At 56.1% G+C, this 22,895-nt stretch overlaps 4 protein-coding genes across 4 annotated transcripts; 3 read left to right on the forward strand and 1 right to left on the reverse strand.

Moving 5' to 3' along the window:
• The first annotated feature begins 73 nt into the window (after nt 1-73).
• Nucleotides 74-2,768, forward strand: CATSPERZ (catsper channel auxiliary subunit zeta). The gene is made up of 5 exons (XM_012777943.3): nt 74-182; nt 421-712; nt 1,510-1,589; nt 1,790-1,856; nt 2,533-2,768. The coding sequence occupies exons 1-5, from the start codon at nt 162-164 to the stop codon at nt 2,631-2,633; spliced, it is 561 nt and encodes a 186-aa protein (XP_012633397.1). The 5' UTR covers nt 74-161; the 3' UTR covers nt 2,634-2,768.
• Nucleotides 2,769-3,492: 724 nt separating this feature from the next.
• ESRRA (estrogen related receptor alpha) lies at nt 3,493-12,264 on the forward strand. Its single transcript, XM_012777934.3, has 7 exons — nt 3,493-3,709; nt 5,167-5,503; nt 9,459-9,575; nt 9,737-9,865; nt 10,275-10,442; nt 10,542-10,811; nt 11,237-12,264. The coding sequence occupies exons 2-7, from the start codon at nt 5,179-5,181 to the stop codon at nt 11,494-11,496; spliced, it is 1,269 nt and encodes a 422-aa protein (XP_012633388.1). The 5' UTR covers nt 3,493-3,709; nt 5,167-5,178; the 3' UTR covers nt 11,497-12,264.
• On the reverse strand, nt 12,212-13,263 carry TRMT112 (tRNA methyltransferase activator subunit 11-2). The gene is made up of 4 exons (XM_012777945.3): nt 13,011-13,263; nt 12,821-12,922; nt 12,588-12,677; nt 12,212-12,498 (listed from the first exon to the last, which is right to left on the reverse strand). The coding sequence occupies exons 1-4, from the start codon at nt 13,086-13,088 to the stop codon at nt 12,391-12,393; spliced, it is 378 nt and encodes a 125-aa protein (XP_012633399.1). The 5' UTR covers nt 13,089-13,263; the 3' UTR covers nt 12,212-12,390.
• Nucleotides 13,264-13,567: 304 nt separating this feature from the next.
• PRDX5 (peroxiredoxin 5) lies at nt 13,568-16,503 on the forward strand. Its single transcript, XM_012777942.3, has 6 exons — nt 13,568-13,918; nt 15,087-15,221; nt 15,684-15,815; nt 15,889-15,927; nt 16,077-16,138; nt 16,259-16,503. The coding sequence occupies exons 1-6, from the start codon at nt 13,715-13,717 to the stop codon at nt 16,362-16,364; spliced, it is 678 nt and encodes a 225-aa protein (XP_012633396.1). The 5' UTR covers nt 13,568-13,714; the 3' UTR covers nt 16,365-16,503.
• The last annotated feature ends 6,392 nt before the right edge of the window (nt 16,504-22,895 follow it).

A 22,895-nucleotide genomic window follows, 5' to 3' on the forward strand; every position in this document is an offset into this window, starting at 1 on the left:
GCGTGAGCCACCGCGCCACCGCGCCGGCCGAGGGCGGTAGTTTGAACTCTCCCCGCGCGAGAGCTGCGTCGCCACGCGCCCCGTCACCACTCGGGAGACCCTGCCCCTCCCAACTCCTGGCCCCCAGGCCTGTGGCGGCTGGGTCCGTTGGAGGCAGTACTATGGAGGAAGAGCCTATCGAAGTAAGAACTCTTCCCAGGTCCCCTTACGGTCAGCCCCCAGACTCATCCTAGGCTCGACCTGGGCCCTTGGCATAACTTCTCGCCGAGCCTTGGCTTCCCGCGGCTCCCACCAATCCCCACGCCCGCTCGACGGAGTCCCCAGCCGGGCCTGGCTCAAGACACCCGCCCCCACCCTGCTCTTCCTTCCCGCCCCAGCTCCCCGCGACCCCGGGCTTCCCTCGTTGTACGTGGCCCACAGGGGTTGCCCGACCACCGCGGCTCAGGCGAGGCGAACTCGTCCAGCGACATCCGGGACCTGTGGACCACCACCTCACTGTCGGAGTCACAACAGAACCTGCCGCTGTTCAAGGTCTGCGAGAACTTCGACGAAGAGGGTATCTACGTAGACAAGACTCAGTGGTACAAACAAACCCGCGTCTGGGAAGATGATGAAGAGGACGAGAGCCACAGCTTCCCAGAGGAACCGCAGGAAGGCAGCTCCACGGAGCCCCCCGCGGGGAAGAAGGGAGACAGTTCCAGGAGCAAGGCCGGTTAGTGTGGCCTCGCCAGGCCGTGGACGCTCACAGGGCGGGGGCTGGCCAGGGCCCCAATTTCCGTTGCTGTAAAGTGGGGGAAGCTGATAGGATCCAAGTTTCTAGGACTCCCAGGGACCAGTACCAGCGCGAATCTTCCGCGTTTTGAATCAACCGGGCATTCTTGGCGCGCCCCCTACCGGGCAGGCGTCAGAGCAGGCCTTCCCGCCGCGGCACGCCGAGTCCGGGAAGGCAGGCACGAAAGTGCGCAGAGGCAGCCGGTAACGGAACCATCCCGCCAGCTGACGGGGGGGAGGTGTTAATGCCCTGCCTGAAGATTCGCCTTGGTTAAGAGGGTGTCTGTCCTTCATGTCGTCACTGGTTACAATTTTTAAGCCCTTCCTACATGCAGGGCGCTGTTTGGCACTTGCTCCTCACTTCCCCCTTCACAGGGAATTGGAACCCAAAACAATCGCCAGGCATTGAGCGCTTGCTCAGTGCCAGGCATGGGGCTTCCCTTGCATATCACCTTTAAACTTCATGCCCTCCGTTTAACCGATGAAGAACTTTGGGGCTGGAAAGTTTCAGTCACTGGTGCTCAGTCTCACACAGTGGGGAGTCAGACTGAACCCAGGTAGATGGGACTCTAAAGCCTGGGGTTGTAACCAGTGGTGTCCCATGCTGACTCTAACCAAGACAGCACCTGGAATTGGTCTCTGAAGGCCACTCCCTCCTACTGAGTGCCTACATATCTCCTCTACTCCAGGGAAGACGCAGGAGTTTGCAGATGACTGACCTTTTTTCTCTTCTCTCAGAAAAACGTCACTCAATGTCATCGGTGGAAGGCTCCAGACATGCACCCCATCTAGCCTACTGGGCAGAGCAGCAGAACAGGGTTGGAAGGGCCCAGGGAGACTGGGGGTTTCTGTGGGGTAGGGGATAGGCAAGCTGGGGATTGCAAGGAGTGAAAAGATGGTGGATTACAAGGTGGAGGGGCAGGTGGGCTAGTTGGGTGTCTCAGGGCTGCAGGGAGCAGGTGGGGCATGTCAGCTGTGGGCAGAGATGGGATCTGTGAGCCTCTTGCTGCTTTTCTAGCTGCCACTGCCCCTGAGGGAGCTCATGAAGAATGAAGCTCTGGAAATTCTCAACAAAACCCTCCGGAGTGAGTCCCTCCAACCTTCCACAAAAGATCCTGGAGGATTTTGCAGGGCTTGAGCCCATCGGGTTGGGGTTTCAGGATGTGTATGTCCTATCAAACCCCCATAGCATCCACAAATATTCTAAGGGCCCCAAAAAATTAAAAGTTGAGGGATCCACACAGGAAGACCCAGTGGGGAGGGCATTGGGTAACTGTCAGAGGCCTGGGATCTAGCCTTAGTGCAGCCCCCTTCTAGCTGATGGGGCTTTTCTGAGGCTGTTTCCCCACCTGCCCAATGGCATGACAGTCTTAGTATGACCGTGGTTCCCTCTCAGTGGGTGGGGGAGCTGTGAGGAGCCTTTGGACAGTGAATTATTTGGGTAAAATTCTGCTTATGATATGAAGGTCCAGCAGGGAGAAAGGGCCAGCTGATGGCTTAGAGTGGGTGGTCCAGAAGGGGTCCAAAAAACTGCTCCCTACCACTCCATACATCTTCTCTAACCGTGCCCTCATCCACCCTCCACCTTAATACCCCAGCACCTTAGAGACCAAAGTTGCCCAGACTAATACAGATCTGAGCACTCTGCGTTGCTGCCCCCCCAAATCACCTGCAGTTCCTCAAATCACACATGTTGGCGCCCGCTGTTGGGGAGGCTTGTGGATCCCCACTGCCCTGAGCTGAGCATAGCCCTTCTCCTAGGCTACCGGTCAGGAATTGGCAGGGACCATTTCCTGACCAAGGAGCTGCAGCGATACATCGAAGGGATCAAGAAGCGCCAGGACACGGGACAGAACATCTGAAACTAAGAACACCACCTCGGTCTCTCAGCAGCAGCCCGACTCCAGCGCCGTGCCCTGCCCGGCCCCCAGACCCAAGCCCGACCCTGTCTGCGTGGAATTTTAGCCCTAGATAAATAAAAGAGTCTGTGCACGGTCCTTGAATCAGTGCAAGGCAACCCGCGTGAGGCGGACACACGTGGCCCCGCCCTTTCCCATGACCTTCATTCGGTCACCGCAGTGACCTTGAGCTTTCTCCATGCGGGCCTATAGGCCCTACCTTCCAGGGACTTGCAATCCAGAGCTTCTTGAATGTTTTAAGTCTGCTTCTCCCACCCCGGGCTCCGCAGGCTGGTGAGAAGGCTGGGTCTACGGCTCAAGCACCACGCTGGTGTTACCTTGGGGGAAGGGGAAGAGAGAAAGGGGGAGCGCCTCCCCCCAGAGCGGGGGCATCTAGGCTCCGCCCCTCAGGTTTGGGTCGATAGTCCAGCCTCTCCGCCTGTCCCGCCCTCTTCATTTTCATAAGTATGTAGCCTCCCCGCTCCGCAGCTGCGGCCACTGAGCGACCTCGCCCACTCTTCTGGCGCAGCGCACCCCACCTCCTCCGTTACGAAAGAGCGCTTCTGACCCTCCCCCCAACTCCCGCTCTATTTCCCGGCGCCCCCCCTTCTCTGGCTCCGCCTCCTCAGCGGCTGCGTACGCATGTGCGCCGCCGAGGCTCCGCGGCTGCGGGGCGGGACCTTTGTGAAGGTCCGCCCACTGGTGTTGCCGGCTCCGCCCCTACTCCTTCGGGCACGCAGGCGCTGCCCGCCCCACTTGTCTGATTAGCATAGGGGCCCGGGGCCCGCCCCCTGCTTTGCATGCGCACCGCCGGCCCCGCCCCCGCTGTCAGCTGGAGGAAGCGGAGTAGGAAGCGGCTGCGATGTCCTTTTGTGTCCTACAAGCAGCCAGCGGCGCCGCCGAGTGAGGGGACGCGGCGCGGTGGGGCGGCGCAGCCCGAGGAGGCGGCGGAGGAGGGGCCGCCCGGGGACCCCAGCTCACACCGGCACTCCCGGCCGCTCGGCCCTCATGCCTGCCCGCCCGCCCTGCCGGAGCCCCAGGTCTGGGGGCGGAGGGGAGCGCCGCTGCGGGGGCCATGTGCGAGCGCGGCAGGGAGGCGGGCGAGGGGCGGGCTCCAGGCGGGGTCCGGCTCTGGGGTCTGTCCCGGTCACGGTCGGGACCCGGTCGAGGGCCAGACGGGGTCAGGGTCCAGGCGGGATCGGCGTCCAGGTCCTGGTGGGCCGGCCTGGTTCAGGGTCTGGCTCTGGCTGCGGGTCCTGGCCTGGGTCGGGCTTGAGCCTGGGGTCGAACCCTGGGGCAAGAGGGTTGAATCCGGCCCTGAGCACGCCAAAGTCCCAGGGGCGGGCCAGGGTGGGAGATGGGGAGGGTTCTCTGTCGGGGAAGGGGCTTTGAAGACCACTTGGGGGCGCTCGAAGGGGCCTTGGGCCACCCTCCTCTCTGGGTCAAAGGTCATCGCACCGGCAGGGGAGAACTTCCTCCTCCTTGGTTCTCCCCATTTACTTCCTGATAACCTGATAGAGGTCCCCTGCGGGCCGGGGACTTGGAGGGGGGGAGGCGTAGCAACTTTAGGCAACTTCCCATAGGTGTGCGCAGGTTGGGGGGCGGGGCGCCCCGGGAGGTGGAGGACTCTGCGGCAGCCAGAGTGTAAGAGTGACCGTGCAGGCAGGGGTGCCAGGAGGTGGAGCCCCGGCCGGCCGACGGTGCGGCTGGGATTGGGCATGCTGGGGCAGGAGGGGGGAGGTGTGTCAGGTGTGAAAAGCTCTGAAGGTGTTTTCACTAGTCTGTACCTGTGTGTGTGAACATGGGACTTGGTGAGAGTGAGAGTTTGATTTTGAGTGTGTGATTATGAGCCTTGAGTGTGAGTTTATGTTGTGTGCGCTTCAGGAGGCGTGTGTGAGGATAAGTGTGAGCAGGAGTGTGGACTGGGGTTTCAGAAAGGCCGTGTGTGAGTGTGAAAGTCCCAAGCATGTATGGACACGTGGGGACACCTGAGCACCCAGGTGAGTGGAGTATGTGAACACCTGTGTGAGGATATCAGCTGCCTTTAGGTCTGTGTACTTCAGTGTGCTCACTTGAATGGAGAATACCCAGATGAGGGGAGATTACTAAGGTTCCCCCCAACATCTGGAGAAAATTGGGAGGTAGCCTGCTCTGGCTGGGGATTCCAGCTGGGCTTGATGGTTGCCTGGGTATTAAGGTTCCCCTGTTCCCCCACCTGGGTAGGAGTAGGGGCTTTCCAAGCCTCCCTAGGTTCCCAAGTGGGAGACCTGCTGTCAGTTACTGGTCTTTGGAGGTTCTGGAGACTCTGTTCCCATGGCAACAGCTGGGAGGGCCCTCTTCATGGGCAGCCTTTCCTTGGACTCTGTCCCCTGTTCCACCCCCTTGCAGAGTCTGGAAGCCTGGCCCCAGGCCCAGGGTTGGGCAACCCATGTGGCAGGGTGTCCCCCCATCCCCCATCTTGGTGCCTTCCTGCAAACTGACAGGTCTCTCCCTGCAGGTGACCAGCGCCATGTCCAGCCAGGTGGTGGGCATTGAGCCTCTTTACATCAAAGCAGAGCCAGCCAGCCCCGACAGCCCAAAGGGTTCCTCGGAGACAGAGACTGAGCCTTCTGTGGCACTGGCGCCTGGTCCAGCTCCCACTCGCTGCCACCCAGGCCATAAGGAGGAGGAGGATGGGGAAGGGGCTGGGCCTGGCGAGCAGGGTGGTGGGAAGCTGGTGCTCAGCTCCCTGCCCAAACGCCTCTGCCTGGTCTGTGGGGATGTGGCCTCCGGCTACCACTATGGTGTGGCATCCTGTGAGGCCTGCAAAGCCTTCTTCAAGAGGACCATCCAGGGTGAGCCCCCACCCTACTCCTGTGCCCTTTTGCCTTTGCCCTGTACCCTCTGGGCCTGGCACCAACCCAATGGGTACATTCCTGGGTGCCAGTTGGCCCCCGGACTGCCGTGGCGCTGCTTGAGGTTGGCAGTCTGATGTTCCCAGGCCCTTCTACCTCCTAGAAACACTCTGTTCCTTAAAAGTTAGATAAAACCACCAGGATGTGTTGGTGGATTGGAGTGGGATGTGAGAGTGGACTCAGGATGCCACTTGGGTTTCTGGGTACTGCAGGCCCAGCACCTTCTACAAGTGGCTCTGACAAATTCCAAGGCAACCTCTGCCTGTTCCTAAACCTTGTTCTTACTTCTGGCAGTTGCTGACCTCCCCCAGCATAGAACATGCCCTCTTTTCCTCAATCTCCCCAAAGCTGCACCAACACAAAGCAGCTTTCTGTGGGTATCTGATAGGGGTATCTCAAATTTTAGCACCCATCTCTGCTCTTAACAGTCACCGATTTTTTTTTCTCACTCAGGAAAGTGTATCAAAGTTGAGGGGAGTGATCAAGATACTCATATAAGTGTTACTTGGGATGGGCCTATTATTTATGTTTTTACGTAAACATAAGCTACTTTTGGGCTATAACATATAATTTAAAAATTTGTTTCTTGAGTGCTTACCTTGCGCCCTTTTATGTTCTTAGCTTCCCCACAGCAATCCTATAAGTTGTCATCAGTAGTATCATAACTTAGGCTCAGACAGGTTTTTGAAACTTTGTTCAAATCTCACAGGTAGAAAATGGCAGAACCAGGCTTTAAACTTGGGTCAGTTTAGATCCAGAGCTGAGCTCTTAAAACACCAGACTGCTGCCTCTGCTCATTACTAATAACTGAACTTCAGATAGATGCTTCACGACTGATTGTGCCATTCCAGCAAGTTTTGACTTGGCTGAAACCCACTGGTCTAAAAACCGTGTTCCCTTCTGGCTCTGAAAACCAGTGAGCCAGCAGAGCCAGGTGGAGGTGTCTCCTACCCACCCTGGAGCCCGTCATTGTATGTTGATTGTTGACAAATATTTATTGAGTGCTAGCTATAAACAGTAATTGTTTATGGAGCATTTAAATGCGATGAACCATGCTAAACATTTTGCCCATATTACCCTGAATTCTCACAATCTGCCTTGTGGATATGATTTTTTTTTATCATCCCAGTTTTGCCGCTGGGAACACAGAGTCCAAGAGGTTAGTTAGGGACTTGCCCAAGGTCCTAAAGTTGGTAAGTGGTAGCCAGAGCCCTTGGTGCCTCACACGCCTGTGCCTCGCTGCCCTGGCCAGTGTTCCAGGCCTTGGGGACATAGCTGGGACTGAGGTAGAGCTGTCCTCAAGCAGTTTACATCCTAGCAAAGGGGAGACTGAGGAAATAATGAATTGCACACAGTTGTCCAATTACAGCTATGGTATGTGGCAAGGGAGCAGGCTGGGGCTGGGGCTCCCGAGGGAGGGCTTCCCTGAGGAAGTGTCTCGAGCTGAGTGCAGAAGCCTGTGTAGGGCACAGGAGAAAGTGTTGAAGGCCTGTTGTTGGTTCTTTCATTTGGTTCTTGTGGGACCCTGTGAGGCTGGGAAGGCCACAAGTGCCTGCTATGTGCCAGGCCCTGCTACTGGTGCCGGGGACAGTCCTGGCCCTGGTGGAGCTGCCACTAAAGTGGGAGAGAGACAATAAACTAGATAAAGAAGTACATCTGTAGCATCTTTGATGGTGCTGAAAGCTTAAGAGAAAACATAAAGCAGGCCTTAGAGGCCAGGAGGAATGTGCAGAGGGATTTGGCCTCATTGCGGTGACTGTGAGCCCTGTGGACGTCAGGGCCAGAGCTCTAGGCAGGAGCAGTGTGCTCTGAGGCAAGGCCTCCTTGAGGCCGGGTCGTGGTGGCTCACGCCTGTAATCCTAGCACTGTAGGAGGCTGAGGTGGGAGGATCACTCGAGGTCAGGAGTTCCAGACCTGCTTGAGCAAAAGTGAGACCCCAGCTCTATTAAAAATAGAAAAAATCACCCGGGTGTGATGGCTTACACCTGTAGTCCCAGCTACTCGGGAGGCTGAGGCAGCAAGATTGCTTGAGCCCAGGAGTTTGAGGTTGCTGTGAGCTAGGCTGATGCCACAGCACTCTAGCCTGGGCAACAGAGTGAGACTCTGTCTCAAAAAAAAAAAAAAAAGGCCTGGTTGAGAAGTGTGGAGGCCAGAGAGGGAGCGGAGCTCAGAAAGGTGACGGTGCAGGTGTACAGGCCTCGAGGGTGGTGGGTTTGCGTTGGCTTGTACTGTGAGAAGGGAGATCACTGGAGGGTTTGTTTTGAGCACAAGACGTACAGTATCTGATGTAGGGTTTTTTTCCAGAACAAAGTTAGTATTTATGACGCAGGTTTAATAGGACCTTGCTGTGTTGGGAATAGGGGGCAGAGACAGCAGGAGGCCAGTGAGGGGGTGAGGTGACAGTGACTCAGGTCAAGGGTGGAGTCAGTTGCAGGGGCAGGAGTTAGATTTTGGACATAGGAATAGGTAAAGCCCTCCAGAATTTGTGAGTGGGTTGGTATGAGAGGAAGCGGAGATACTGCCCAGGTGTCTGCTTGAGCAACTGCACGGTGGAGTCCATTTAGGACATGCTAGGTTTGAGCTGCCTGCTAGACATGCTGGGTGTTGAGGCTGCTGGATATGCAGAGTCTAGAGTTCAGGCCAGAGATGCGGACTTGAGAGCCCCATGACCGGGTCAGATTGCCTGGGAGTGAGTGGAAATGAGGTACACAGGCAGCCCTGGAGTTCTTCAGGAGACGAGCTCAGTGAGATGCACAGAAACCACAAAGTGGCCAGTGAGGTGGGGGGAAACCAGGAGTGTGTGGTGTCTTAGAAGCAAAAGAAGAAAGTGTTGGCCCGGCGCAGTGGCTCACGCCTGTAATCCTAGCACTCTGGAAGTTCGAGGCGGGAGGAACGCTCAAGGTCAGGAGTTCAAAACCAGCCTGAGCAAGAGCGAGACCCCGTCTCTACTATAAATAGAAAGAAATTAATTGGCCAACTAAAAATATATAGAAAAAATTAGCCGGGCATAGTGGCGTATGCCTGTAGTCCCAGCTACTCAGGGGCTGAGGCAGTAGGATTGCTTGAGCCCAGGAGTTCGAGGTTGCTGTGAGCTAGGCTGATACCATGGCCATCTAGCCCAGGCAACAGAGTGAGACTCTGTCTCAAAAAAAAAAGGAAGAGCCGGGCGCGGTGGCTCACGCCTGTAATCCTAGCTCTCTGGGAGGCTGAGGCGGGTGGATTGCTCGAGGTCGGGAGTTCGAAACCAGCCTGAGCAAGAGCGAGACCCCGTCTCTACTATAAATAGAAAGAAACTAATTGGCCAACTAATATATATAAAAAAATTAGCCGGGCATGGTGGCTCATGCCTGTAGTCCCAGCTACTTGGGAAGCTGAGACAGAAGGATCGCTTGAGCCCAGGAGTTTGAGGTTGCTGTGAACTAGGCTGATGCCACGGCACTCACTCTAGCCTGGGCAACAAAGCGAGACTCTGTCTCAAAAAAAAAAAAAAAAATGGAAGAAAGTGTTTAAGTGTTTCTAGGAGTGGGAAGCGATCAGTGATGTTAGATGCTACTTTTAGGACCAAGAATTGAATATTGGATTTAGCAACGTAGAAGTCATTGTGGCCCTGGATGAGATCAGAAGAGGGCAGTGTGGCCCAGAGACCTGGCTTGACCAGAGGCTTGGGGCAGAGGTGCAGCCTGACTGACTGCCTGGTCCCAGCCCCTCCCTTGTCCAGACAGGGCCCCCGCCCAGCAGCCTTTCCCCTCCCTGCCTGCTCATGGCATCCTGCTCTCCCTTTCCTCCCCACACCCCCAGACCTGTGCTTGCCCTGGGCCAGTCAGGGCTTTCCTGTCAGCTGGGCCCCCTCCGGGCCCTGGGAGGCCGCCACTGGAGCCCTGCCTCTTCCTGGCAGGGAGCATCGAGTACAGCTGTCCGGCCTCCAACGAGTGTGAGATCACCAAGCGGAGACGCAAGGCCTGCCAGGCCTGCCGCTTCACCAAGTGCCTGCGGGTGGGCATGCTCAAGGAGGGTGAGCGCTGGGCAGGGGCCTGGGCGAGGGCTGGGGGAGGGCTGGGGGAGCTGCACGGGGCCAGGCGGGGGCAAGGCCTGGGAAGTCCTGGTGAAGGAACTGGGGAGAATGGCTCAGCCCACTCCCAGCACCACAGACACAGTCCTGTCCTACAATTCAAGGGGTGCGCCTGGACCGTGTCCGGGGTGGGCGGCAGAAGTACAAGCGGCGGCCAGAGGTGGACCCGCTGCCCTTCCCAAGCCCCTTCCCTGCTGGCCCCCTGGCAGTAGCTGGAGGCCCCCGGAAGACAGGTGAGCATGGGAGGTTCCTACAGTTCTGGGGCTGGGGTGGGGCTAGGACATGGGAGGCCTGTCTGTGGCATTGTTTGCCCAGTATAGTAGTCATCTTGAGCACTGGGACCCAGATATCCTCTTTATCTTATTCATTTCCCCAAGAAATGTGAAAGTGCCTTTTTTTTTTGCATCAGACACCAAGTAGTACAACTGGGAACTGGAAAAGGTTTTCTAACACTCAGAGCCTGTCCACAAATAGACTGGTGTTCCCTGGGAGATAGTGAATGCTCTTCCCTGCAGAGAGGTGCCTGCCTGACAAGCCAGTGGCTATTGAGGAAAGCCACAGGGGACTGTGGGAAGATGCATGGCTCCTGAGGCCTTATGGATTAGAGTGCTCCTGACTCTAGTCCTCCAACTGTCACTGCAGCCCCGGTGAATGCACTGGTGTCTCACCTGCTAGTGGTTGAACCTGAAAAGCTATATGCCATGCCCGACCCAGCGGGCCCTGATGGACACCTCCCAGCTGTGGCTACCCTCTGTGACCTCTTTGACCGAGAGATCGTGGTCACCATCAGCTGGGCCAAGAGCATCCCAGGTAAAGGGCCCAGGTGACATCGGGATTCCCTGAGTGGGCCAGGCTATGCCTGGCTCTGGTGCACTTGCTCAGCTAGGCCTGCTCCCCACTGCCCTGTAGGCTTCTCATCACTGTCGCTGTCTGACCAGATGTCAGTACTGCAGAGCGTATGGATGGAGGTACTGGTGCTGGGTGTGGCCCAGCGTTCACTACCACTGCAGGATGAGCTGGCTTTTGCTGAGGACCTGGTCCTGGATGAAGAGGGGGCACGGGCAGCTGGCTTGGGGGAACTGGGGGCTGCCCTGCTGCAACTGGTGCGGCGACTGCAGGCACTACGGCTGGAACGAGAGGAGTACGTCCTGCTGAAGGCCCTGGCCCTTGCCAATTCGGGTGAGAGTCTGGGGCAGGCACTGAAAGGTCTCTCCATGAGGCCTTCTAGTTTTTAACTCTGTGATGGTGGCATAGTCCCATTTTGCAGATAAGGAAAACTGAGGCTTAGGAAAGAACAATGACTTGCTGAAAATCAAAAAGCAAGCCAAGGGCAGGCCCTCAACTGCACAGCATTTTGACCCCTAGTGCCATGCTCACATGGAAAGGTAAACAGTTTAGGGGGAGGGAGAGTAAGAGGTGGCACAGTTGAGAAAGGGGGGGCCCTGGGTCTTGGGTAGAAAATGGGTGGTGCTCTTTAGTCCACACATCGGCAGATCTGTGTCTGACATGCCCTTAGGTCCCATGTGGCAGTGTCCAAGCTAGGTGTAGGTTCTGCCCTTTCCAGTGATGGCCCAGGTCAATAGTTCCCCTCTTTCTCCTTGCAGACTCTGTGCACATCGAAGATGCTGAGGCTGTGGAGCAGCTGCGAGAAGCCCTGCATGAGGCCCTGCTGGAGTATGAAGCCGGCCGGGCCGGCCCTGGAGGGGGTGCTGAGCGGCGGCGGGCAGGAAGGCTGCTGCTCACACTACCCCTCCTCCGCCAGACAGCGGGCAAAGTGTTGGCCCATTTCTATGGGGTGAAGCTGGAGGGCAAGGTGCCCATGCACAAGCTGTTTTTGGAGATGCTTGAGGCCATGATGGACTGAGGCAGGGGTGGGACTGGTGGGGGTGCTATAGGACCTGCCAAGCATGCAGTCAGCCCCAAGGGGGCAGAGCTAGGGTCTGGGCAGTGCCACAGCCTGCTGGCAGGGCCAGGGCAATGCAATCAGTTCCTGGGAGCAGGCCCCACGCCCTCCCCTCCTAAGGGGTGTCAGAAGCTGGGAAGGTATATGCCCAGGCTCTGGGCACAGTGCTGCCCCTTGCAAGCCATAATGTTCCCCCAGAGTGTAGGGGGCCTTGCGGAAGCCATAGGGGGCTGCAGGGGATGTGTGGGAGGCAGAAGCCTGAACTCAGGGAGGGAAGGGGATGGAGGCCAGAGTCTCCCAGTGGGTGATGCTTTTGCTGCTGCTTAATCCTACCCCCTCTCTAGAGCAGAGGGGGACTTGGAGAGCAAAGGCCCCTGCCCCCTTCGCTCCTCTCCTCATCATTTGCATTGGGCATTAGTGCCCCCCCTTGAAGCAATAACTCCAAGCAGGCTCCAGCCCCTGGACTCCTGGGGTGGCCAGGGCCCCCCATCAGCTCCCACCTAGCCTCCTCAGGGGGTAGGGAGAGCACTGCCTCTATGCCCTGCATAGCAATAACACTATATTTATTTTTGGGTTTGGCCAGGGAGGCGCAGGGACATGGGGCAAGCCAGGGCCCAGAGCCCTTGGCTGTACAGAGACTCTATTTTAATGTATATTTGCTGCAAAAAGAAACCGCTTTTGGTTTTGAACCTTTAATGAGAAAAAAATATATACTATCAAGCTCAAGAACACTGTGTGTTCAGTTTGTCATGGGGACAAGGGCTGGTGATATACATGGAAGAAGTATTAACAAGACATACATCAACAAAGATACACACAGTCACGAAATGGAAAACTGGTGCCTGGCATGATCAACTAACTCTCCGTTTCCTCATCACTCAACAGCATGTTGGGGATCCCACGGCTGATGGGAAACAGACGTCCAGACTCCGGGCACTGCAGGGTGCCCTCCAGCACATCCACCTGCGGGCGGGAAGGGACAGAGCTGAGCACTAGCAGCCTCAGTGTGGGAGGCAGGTGGCCGGGTAAGGAAGTGACAGGCCGGTTCTCACCTCCAGCAGGACGTGGTGCATCTTCCTCAGAAAGTTCTCATCATGCTCATATCCCTGAATCGGCTCTTTGGGCACCTCGACCAGGTGCAACTGTGGGTGGGCAAGAAACCTAAATCATCCCTGTGCATCCCTGACCCTCTGCCTCAGGCCGGGCTCCGGGGCACGGCACTAGAAGCTGCGGTGAGCCCGCCCCCCCTTCCCAGGGCATGCACAGGTCGGGGGAGGGTCCTCACGGTATCTGCCGCCTCCAGGAGCGCCGCCCACTCCACCTTGGGTATCATACGCGCCACGAACTCGGGGTTGAACTCCACGGGGTTGATGCGGACCTCGGTGGCCTGCGGGCGGGAGGGTGTAGTTAGCAGGGACCGGACCCCAGTTCCCCTACCCCACCCAGGAGAGGGGAGAAACCGTCCCGGCCGTTACCTGGAGGCGCAGGGGGAAGCCACGGGGCCCCACCCCCCGCACATGCGAGCTCAGCAGATTGTGAGTGAGCAGCTTCATGTCGCCAAACGCGCTTCCGCCAGGCCGGAAGCGGAAAGAGACCGCCTCTCTGCTACGCGTCACTTCCGGGGCTGCTCCACTCACTATGCTATTGGATGGCTGGGGGGCCGGAAGTGGCGAACTTGCTGGATCTTCTAGCGCTCGCAGGAGCCAAGGGAGGCAGGGGGAAGACCCGTGGGTTCACGCGCTGCTGCCGGAAGCGACTCGGCCGGCGCACGCCGCCTGGTTGTGGCTCAGACCCCGCTCGCCGCACGTCGTGCGTAAAGTGCGAGGGAGACGTAAGGCAGCCGCAACGCGGCGCCTCACGGGACGCAAAGTAGACACGTCCTACCCGTCGCCGGCCCCGGCGCCACCGCCCTCCTCCGCTCCTTTCAGTTAAGGAGCACCGCCCCCTCTGTAAACTAGGCCCGGCAAACCCGCCGCACCTCCTTCCCGTATGCAAATTAGCTGCCCCGCCTTCAACGCATCGTTTGCTTCCTGGGGGCCCGGAAGCTCCGTGGGTGCGGGGCCGCCCGTTCCCTCCGCGTGGGGGCCGCTGGCCGGCGCAGGCCCCGCCTTTCCTCGACGCCGCGGCGGCGCCTGGAGCCAGGCTCCGCCTCCTGCGGCGGCCCGGGCTAGGGGGCGGGATGGTTGCGGTCGCGTGGAGGGTGGCGGGGCTGTGGGTCCTGAGACGCCGAGCTGGCTATTTATTCGCTGGTACGGTCGCCGAGTCTGTGGCAGCGACAGCAGCACCGGCAGCAGCAACACGACAGCCGAAAGGAGCAGGAGGGTGGGGGCCTGGCAGGGTCCAGAGTTTCAGCAGCGCCGCCGCAGCCATGGCCCCAATCAAGGTGACCGCTGCCCCTCCTACCCCGCCCCGACCTCCCCCACTCCTTCAGTCTTTTCAAGGCCGCCCCCTGTCCAGCTTGTCATGGGGATGTCGCCCTTTTTCCTGGCTTCTGGACGCCTCCCGCCGCCCTAGAGACCCCTGTCCTACTCATCTCCCCGGCACCGTTCTCTCCAGTCGTAGGGGCCTCGGGCTCTCCCCTTGAGTCCTTTCACATTGGCCCTGTGACACTCTGTGACAGGTCTCCACCATTTTCAGGCGATTGAATACCATGGTCTTCCTCACTTTCTGGAACTATCTCCTTTGCCCCAGTGCCCCTTTTAACCGCCCCTCCCCCGCCTTTGTGATAGTACTGGGGCATCACTTCACCCCAACTTCTGAAAGGGTTGTTGTCCCTTATCGCCCCAATGGTGTCTTCTCTCCATTCTACTGTACGACTTTTTCTCCTCCTTTCATGGCTAATTCCCACCCTTCTGGAGCCATCCCCAGCTACTTGAACCTTGCCTCCTTTCCCTCTCAATCCCTTCTTAGACCTCTTTACCTTCTGCTTTTTACTGCCCCCCATCTCTGGGCTCCTCAGAGACTCTCCCCCCCCCCCCCCGTGACTCTCCCCCTCCTGTCTACTCTCCTGGCCCCCTCCCACACCCCCAGGTGGATGGGTCCCTCCCTTTTCTGGAGATTCCTTCTTTATTCTACATCTCCTGGGTGTAGAGGTCTGGACACCCTCCCCTAACTTTCCTATCTGCTGCTACCATCCCTCCTCCTCTTAATGGGGGTGGGACACTCAAGCCTGGCCAGGATCCCCTCCTTGTTGTCACGGCCTCCTCTGTCTGCTGCCCCTGGCCACTTATCCAACTCCTTTCCCGTAACCTAGACAGTTTATTACACAATCCCTTGTGACACTTGGTGAGGCCTTCTCTCCCTTTCTCTGTTGTCACCAATGGGCCCTTAAGAGGAGCAGGGCCACCATGAAACCTGGAGGATGTGGGGTAACCAGATGGGGTAGAGGGGGACAGGGAAGGACCCTTGGTATCTCTGACAGGGCCGGAATTTCCTGCTGGGTTTCAGCCCTGTATCCAGCAGGCGCAGCTGCCAGGCTTTCTGTCCCCTTCCCCCTGCTCTGGTTTGCCATCCCTCCCTTACCCCATTCATCTTGGAGTCCTTCCCTCTAGGTGGGAGATGCCATCCCCTCGGTTGAGGTATTCGAAGGGGAGCCGGGAAACAAGGTGAACCTGGCAGAGCTGTTCAAGGGCAAGAAGGGTGTGCTGTTTGGAGTTCCTGGGGCCTTTACCCCTGGCTGTTCCAAGGTGAGGCCCTGCCCTTCTGAGGATTAGAAATGGCGAACTTTTCTATTGTTCTTGAGTCCTCCATATAGTCCTCATTTGACAGTTAGAAGAGCATTTCAGTGCGATCGTAAAATAAGCAGAAGCTTTGGAAAGGTAATAGTAATACCAGGAATGTTGGAGGAAAGGGTATTGCAGTTAAATCTAACTGGTCTTGCTGAGTGACAGGCACTGTGGAAGGTACCTGGGACTCAGGTAAATAAGACATAGTCCTGCACGTAAGTTCATGGTCTTGACTATAGGACATTAAGTTTGGATCTGAGCTTTCTAGTGGCCAAGGCAAAAATGAAATAGAATGGTTTACACAGTTCTCATTGTCTGATCAAAGGCATTGAGACAGGGCAGTGAGGAGGGCCTGGAGCAGGAGGGTGGGCTGAGGAGCAGATAGAGTTATCCCTTTCTGACCCTTTGTTTCCTCCTTCTCAGACCCACCTGCCAGGGTTTGTGGAGCAGGCTGAGGCTCTGAAGGCCAAGGGGGTCAAGGTGGTGGCATGTCTGAGTGTTAATGATGTCTTTGTGACTAGTGAGTGGGGACGAGCCCACAAGACGGAAGGCAAGGTGAGGTGTGGGGCCTCCAGGGGGTCGGGGCCTGGCAGGAGATTGTCTTCGTGACTTTTATCTTCTCTCTCAGGTTCGGCTCTTGGCTGACCCCACTGGGGCCTTTGGGAAGGTGAGTATGCCCCTGACCTCCACCCTACAGAGCAGTTCCTATGCTAGACCTTGGAAGCAGGGACTTGGAGGGACATGGCAGCGTGGGGGGCAGCGGGGCCTTGGCCTGTTCCGGAGGTTCCTGATGCTTTTCTCTGTGTTTCCTCATAGGAGACAGATTTACTACTAGATGACTCGTTGGTGCCCCTCTTTGGGAATCGACGGCTTAAGAGGTAAAAGTGGTGGGTCCTCTGTGGGGTTCTCCTGGGACTTTGGCTCCTGCCTCCCTTCCTGTCTCCGTCCCAGCCCCCAGGCTCAGGCTGCTGCAGCTGGCTGGCCTCTCTTTCCGGCAGGTTCTCCATGGTGGTAGAAAATGGTGTAGTGAAGAGCCTCAATGTGGAACCAGACGGCACAGGCCTCACCTGCAGCTTGGCATCCAATATCATGTCGCAGCTCTGAGGTCTCCGTCTCAGGGTTGCTCCCTCTCCCCGATCCCAGCTCACCTGCCAGCCCTAGGCAGAGGGGCTCAGCCTAGCCTCGGCTGGGGCCACCCAGTTGGAACCCTGGCCAAATTTTTCAATAAACACTTTCTGGTTCATGTCTGTGTTCTTGATTTGAACTGCTGCCTCGCTGAGCACCGGGGCTCTTGACATAGTCACGGATGGAGCTGAGAGTTGTGAGGATGGCAGGGAGGGGCTGAAAGGGAGAACATAGGGGATCCTGAGTGAATTAAGGAGGGGTCACTAAGCATCAGTGTGAGAGCTGAGAAGGAGCCAGTGGTGAGGGCAAGGCAAGGGGAGTCTGTGCAGAGCGAGCGCGCAGTCCCAGGCCCAGGCAGGCACGAGCTTGGCATATACTGTGGCCTTTGCTACTTGGTCTCTTGGTGCCGATTGATCTCATTTAGGCTGGAAACCCCAGGGTAGGAACCTTGGCTCTAGGTAGCACCTGTTGGGGTGGGGCCAGCCCCACCTTCCTTTCAGATTTGAACCCTTCCCGAGAGAACCCTGGCACCTTGGGACCATCTGACTGGCAGAAGGGGCTCCATCAGTGGAGGTAGTGCTTGCTCAGTCCAGGAGGGCTCCCTGGAGGAGGAGTCTGTAAACAAGCTGAGGAAGTGAGAAGACGGCGAGGTCTCACCAGTGGTGGGTAGAGGTGAGGGGTCAGGAGCCAGGGACGTCAGCAGGGTTTGGGGCTGGAGGCTTTGCCATTTGCAGGCCCTGGGAAGCCATGTGCGTGGCAGTGATTGTTAGGCCCCTTTGTGCTTAGCGGCTCACAGGAGGGCAGAGCACTTGCCAGGCACAGTGCTGTGTCCAGGGAGTGTGGTGACAGCAGTCCAGGGAGTGTGGGCTGTTACTGCCCCTCAGCCACTGCCCGGAGGGTCTGGGCATGTGCTTTCATCACTGTGTGGAGCTGCCCTGCTGTGGGCAGCACCAGGCTCCAAGGGCCTTTTCTGCCTGGTGGTCTCCAGGGGCTCACCCCTCAGAGCAGTGAGGGCAGGCCACACTCCTGGATGGGGAGGAAGCCAAGGAAAGATCTCTTAGAGCAAATGACCCTTGAGGCATTGGGAGTGGTGCTCCCAGCAGAGGGAACAATCGCAGGGGTGCAGGGTGGAGCTGCCCCAAGCTGCTGCAGCAGAGCAGCAAGGAGCGCTGGCAGCCTGGCAAGAGGGGTGCCAAGGTTGGCTGGGCCTCTTAGGCCTGTAGGCGGCTTGCCTTCCGCCTCACGGGTGCTGCTGCCATTGAAAGTGTTGGGGCTCAGAACGACAATACCCCAAAATGAAGGCCTCAGAAGCAGCCTCAGGGGCTAGGCACAGGGGCTCATGCTTGTAATCCTAGCACTCTGGGAGGCCAAGGGGGGAGGATCTCTCAAGGTCAGGAGTTCAAAATCAGCCTGAGCAAGAGTGAGACCCTGTCTCTATTAAAAATGGGAAGAAATTAATTGGCCAACTAAAAATATATAGAAAAAAATTAGCTGGGCATGGTGGCGCATGCATGTAGTCCCAGCTACTTGGGAGGCTGAGGCAGGAGGATTGCTTGCGTCCAGGAGTTGGAGGTTGCTGTGAGCTAGGCTGACTGCCACAGCACTCTAGCCGGGGCAACAGCCTCAGAAAAGACAGTTTTTCTCTGACCTTCTGCCTCCTGTCTCTCAGTCACAGTCTCCCCGGGGGCTAGCCATAAAAACTGGAATCCTAACTGCCCAAGGCAGGTCGTAAACACCGGAACCCCTTTTCATCAAAGCCAGCCATAAAACCTGAAAATACTACTGTTAACTTTCCCTCTGCCTTTCTGAGTAAAACTGGCCATAAAGAAATTATCTGACCCACCTTGTTCATTATAGGTCATAAGACCCTCATTCCAGTGGGGGCCCAGCCCACACCCAGAGGGAAGCAGTGTGTGGGCAGAGTCCAGGAAGAATCTAGACAGGCCTTGCTGGGTTTCCCCCTCAACCCACTAGCGTCGGACCACACCCTTTTTGTCCAGTCCTATTTCTACACGGCTGTCCATACTCTGTTGAACTTGAGCATAAAAATGGAAAATTTCCACTGTATCTTTGGGTTTTCATTCTAAAGTCTCCCATGTAGACATGTTAAATAAATTAATATGCCTTTTCTCTAATTAATCTACCTTTCGCAAGTTGATTTTTTTTTATTTGTTTTTTTTTTTTGTTTTTTTTTTTTTCTTTTTGCGCAAGTTGATTTTTCAGCAAACTTTCAGAGGGCAAAAGGGAAATTTTCCCTTGGTCCCAACAAAGGATTTCCGTGACAGGTCAGGTTCACACGGGCTGCTTGTGTGTGGCTAGGAGACGTGGAGAGGCACCAGGTGGCAGAGAAGGGAAGGATCCATGATCACAGGGTGCCCAGGAGGTGGGGGTGGGATGTGTTGGGAGGGAGGGTGAGTCCAGGGAACCCCCCACGTGTAAGGGCCTGGGTGGTGATGGTGTGCCCATGTGCCCAGTGGGGGGGGCAGCCTCCCTGCTGGGGGTCCAGGTGCTCAGCCTGCCTGAGTTGATCTGCCTACCAACCTTTGTCCCTCTGTTTTTTTTTTTTTTTTTTTTTTTGAGACAGAGTCTCGCTTTGTTGTCCAGGCTAGAGTGAGTGCCATGGCGTCAGCCTAGCTCACAGCAACCTCAAACTCCTGGGCTTGAGCGATCCTTCTGCCTCAGCCTCCCAAGTAGCTGGGACTACAGGCATGAGCCACCATGCCTGGCTAATTTTTTATATATATATCAGTTGGCCAATTAATTTCTTTGTATTTATAGTAGAGACGGGGTCTCGCTCTTGCTCAGGCTGGTTTTGAACTCCTGACCTTGAGCAATCCGCCCGCCTCGGCCTCCCAAGAGCTAGGATTACAGGCGTGAGCCACCGCGCCCGGCTGTCCCTCTGTTTTTCTCCCACAACCTGCCACCCTACAGGGGTCCGGGCTGGGACAGGGCAGGGGGCTGACTGCACCTCTAGCTTCCCTGGTGACCTGCCCGCCTCTTCTCCCCCTGCCAAACCCTGGGCAGTGTTGTCCTCTCCCATGCGCTTGCTGCAAAGGCTCTTCTTTCCCGGATGCCACTGCTCTTAATCCTGTCCTTGTAAAAATGAGGAAATGGGTGTGGGGCTTCCGATGAAGGCACCTGTGAGCTTCAGTGTCTGGATCAGTAAATGGGGTGGTGTAGGGCAGCCACCGCACGGGCTGTGCACCCTGTTCCTCGTCCTTGCAACCTCTAGCTGCCCTAGCAGTTCCCCGTACTGGGAAGCCCAGCCTCCAGTCACCTGTGCTTCCTTCACTCCCGAGCTCTTGCCTGGGCTGGTTGAGGCCCAGGGATGCCTCTGATAGGAAGCATCCCCTCCAGGGCCCCTTGCCATTGTCTGGGCCTCTAGGCCAGGATGAGGGGCTTCCAGGGCCTAGGTGGCCCCTTAGGACAGCCCGGTAGGGGTCAGGATGTGGGTGGAGGGAGGCCTGGGTCTTGGTAGCCCTGGCTATTGAGCACATGGCTCAGCTTGCTGGGGTAGGGCATGTCCTGTGGGGGCAGGACCAGCCCTGGGAATGGTTCCAGGCCCTGGAGGGTCCTAGATCAAACAACCAAACTGTTGCCCCTAGCAGAGCTGCAGGTGTGGCCTTCCCTGGCTGTTGATGGCCAAGGGCCAATGTTAGAAACTAAACAAATGAACAAAATAACCTGAAACATCAACCTGACACATGCCCAGATAAAACTCATGCTCCTGTCCTGACTTGTCCAAGGCCACAGCAACTCAGACCCAGAGAGCCAAGGGTTTTTTTGTTTTTTTTTGAGACAGAGTCTCACTCTTGCCTGGGCTAGAGTGCCGTGTCATCAGCCTAGCTCACAGCAACCTCAATCTCCTGGGCTCAAGCAATCCTGCTGCCTTGGCCTCCCGAGTAGCTGGGACTACAGGCATGCGCGAACCATGCCCAGCTAATTTTTTCTATATATATTAGTTGGCCAATTAATTTCTTTCTATTTATAGTAGAGACGGGGTCTCGCTCTTGCTCAGGCTGGTTTCGAACTCCTGACCTCGAGCAATCCGCCTGCCTTGGCCTCCCAGAGTGCTAGGATTAGAGGCGTGAGCCACTGCCCCGGCCAGGGCCAATTACCCAGTATCAGCGCTTCTGGGCCTTCCTGGGTCTAGGGTCCCTTTGAAAGACTGCCGAACGGACCCCCAAGAGCTTCTTAAAGGTTTCAAGGAACCCCTGGAGACCTTTCAAGAAGAACCCCAAATGACCCCGTCCCCACCTGGGAGGCACCGTAGCATTGTGGGTTCATTGGGCTTTGGGCTCAGACCACCAGAGTATGAATCCCAACCTGCTCCGGAGAAGCTAGGTGACCTTAGGCAGCCTGGTCTTCCTTGATGCTACTTCCCTTATCTTTGAAGTGGGAATAGGCCGGGTGCGGTGCGGTGGCTCATGCCTGTAATCCCAGCACTTTGGGAGGTGGAGGTGGGGGGATCATTTGAGGCCAGGAATTTGAGCTTGCAGTGAGCTATAATTGTGCCACTGCACTCCAGCCTAGGCGACAGAGTGAGACCCTGTCTCTAAAAAACAAAATAAAATGGGAGGAATCCAACCTCATAGGGTTGTGGGGAACAAATGAGACAATTTATGTAAAGAATTTGGCATGGTGCCTAGCACACTCAATACATAAGTGTTGAATAAGTGGTTATTAAAAAGGCACAAGAAGAATCCCTGGTCTCCACCATGCAACCTGTATGTCCGTAGGGCATACGTAGTGCTGGGAGGTGAAATCCCAGTCCTGACATAATGACCCCTGTGACTACAACTCTCTCTCTGAGCCTCAGTGTTCTCATCAGAGAATGGGGATAATGACCCTGCTAATTATCTGTTGTCTACAGGTCCCCAGGGGTCTCCTTAGTTATCTGGTGCCTGAAGCCTCACAGATTAAGAAGCGGGGAAGACATCTCGGGGAAGACATCTCGAGGGGGACCTTTGCCAGGCCCTGGGGAGTCAGAGCTGGGCTGCTGAGAGAAAGAGAGGGCTGGAGGCGTCCTGGCATTCCTGCTCTAGACCAGGCTTGGGCTGCAGCCACGGAGACGCTGTGATCAGAACCTAGAGGCTGCTGGCACCAAAGTGACATGCTGTGCTGAGCATGGTTCGGATTTGGCCACACAGGCATTGAGGAGTGACAGCAGAGAGAGAAAATGGGCGCATGTGTGTAACTGCTGGAGAAGTGTGGGTAACATCTGATTCACGAACACACGCATTGGTCTGCCATATTTACATTTCTACCAACTCCCAGCTTGAGCTGGGAATCATGTCTTTTTACCTAACATGGGTAAGGTGCCCGCTCAGGGTGGGGAACACAAGAAATATTCAACACGTGTTTTGGGAAGGAGTAAAGAAGTGAAGGGAGGGAGCGAGGGAGGAAGCTTCCCTTTCCCCAGATTCCTGGACATTGGCTCCGGTCGTTTGAGCATAAACTTGACCATAGTGGGCCTAAATTGACCTAGATTCGCTTGGGAGTGACGTAAGTCCCTAAGTACTAGTGACTTAAAACAGAGACTTATGTGATCTAATGCTAACAGACTATAAAAACAAAACAAAACAGAGGCTTAGCTCACAGATATGCGGTAGAAAGGTGACAATCTGGGGCTAGGATGGCAGCTGCACGATTATTGGGGACCCACACTCCTTCTGTCTTGCTGCTCTGCCATTCCAAATGTGTCTTTACCTTATGGTCCTATATGGCTGCTTGAGTTCTAACTATCACATCCATAGTCCAGCCAGCAGGAAGGAGGAAATGAGGAATAGGAGATAAAAGGCCTATGTCAACTGTCTTTTTTTTTTTTTTTTTTTGAGACAGAGTCTTAGTCTGTTGCCCGGGCTACCGTGCTAGAATGCCATGGCGTCAGCCTAGCTCACAGCAACCTCAAACTCCTGGGCTCAAGCAATTCTTCTTTCTCAGCCTGGTGAATAGCTGGGACTACAGGCATGTACCACTGTTGTACCGCTAATTTTTTCTATGTATTTTTAGTTGGCCAATTACTTTCTTTCAATTTTTAGTAGAGACAGGGTCTAGTTCTTGCTCAGGCTGGTTTCGAAGTCTTGACCTTGAGTGATCCTCCCGCTTGGGCCTCCCAGAGTGCTAGGATTACAGGAGTGAGCCACCACGCCCAGCCAATGTGTGGGTTTTTATGTAAACATATGGCAGTCTGGAATAAAGTCGATATTTCCCAGCCTCCCTTGTAGCTGGTTTGAGCATGAGACTATGTTCGGTATAATGAGATGTAAGTAGAAGTGGTATATAGCAGCTTCCAGAAAAACCTTCTTAAAAGACAGTTGAAGGCCAGGCATGGTGGCTCTTGCCTGTAATCCTAGCACTCTGGGAGGCCGAGGTGGGCGGATTGCTCAAGCTCAGGAGTTCAAAACCAGCCTGAGCAAGAACTAGACCCCGTCTCTACTAAAAATAGAAAAAAATTAATTGTCCAACTAATATATATAGAAAAAATTAGCCGGGCATGGTGGTGCATGC

This window comes from Microcebus murinus, chromosome 4 (assembly GCF_040939455.1).
Source record: "Microcebus murinus isolate Inina chromosome 4, M.murinus_Inina_mat1.0, whole genome shotgun sequence".
Classification (NCBI taxonomy): domain Eukaryota; kingdom Metazoa; phylum Chordata; class Mammalia; order Primates; family Cheirogaleidae; genus Microcebus; species Microcebus murinus.

Coding starts and splice junctions, on each gene's coding strand:
- CATSPERZ (XM_012777943.3), top strand. CDS start 162: ATGGAGGAAGAGCCTATCGAA. Junction 713..1,509: donor CAGTTCCAGGAGCAAGGCCG/GTTAGTGTGGCC, acceptor CTCTTCTCTCAG/AAAAACGTCACTCAATGTCA. Junction 1,857..2,532: donor TCTCAACAAAACCCTCCGGA/GTGAGTCCCTCC, acceptor CCCTTCTCCTAG/GCTACCGGTCAGGAATTGGC.
- TRMT112 (XM_012777945.3), bottom strand. CDS start 13,088: ATGAAGCTGCTCACTCACAATCTGCTGAGCTCGCATGTGCGGGGGGTG. Junction 12,923..13,010: donor GCTTCCCCCTGCGCCTCCAG/GTAACGGCCGGG, acceptor TCCCGCCCGCAG/GCCACCGAGGTCCGCATCAA. Junction 12,499..12,587: donor TGCACCACGTCCTGCTGGAG/GTGAGAACCGGC, acceptor TCCCGCCCGCAG/GTGGATGTGCTGGAGGGCAC.
- PRDX5 (XM_012777942.3), top strand. CDS start 13,715: ATGGTTGCGGTCGCGTGGAGGGTGGCGGGGCTGTGGGTCCTGAGACGC. Junction 13,919..15,086: donor CAGCCATGGCCCCAATCAAG/GTGACCGCTGCC, acceptor CCTTCCCTCTAG/GTGGGAGATGCCATCCCCTC. Junction 16,139..16,258: donor GGGAATCGACGGCTTAAGAG/GTAAAAGTGGTG, acceptor TCTTTCCGGCAG/GTTCTCCATGGTGGTAGAAA.
- ESRRA (XM_012777934.3), top strand. CDS start 5,179: ATGTCCAGCCAGGTGGTGGGCATTGAGCCTCTTTACATCAAAGCAGAG. Junction 9,866..10,274: donor TGGAGGCCCCCGGAAGACAG/GTGAGCATGGGA, acceptor CTGTCACTGCAG/CCCCGGTGAATGCACTGGTG. Junction 10,443..10,541: donor CTGGGCCAAGAGCATCCCAG/GTAAAGGGCCCA, acceptor ACTGCCCTGTAG/GCTTCTCATCACTGTCGCTG.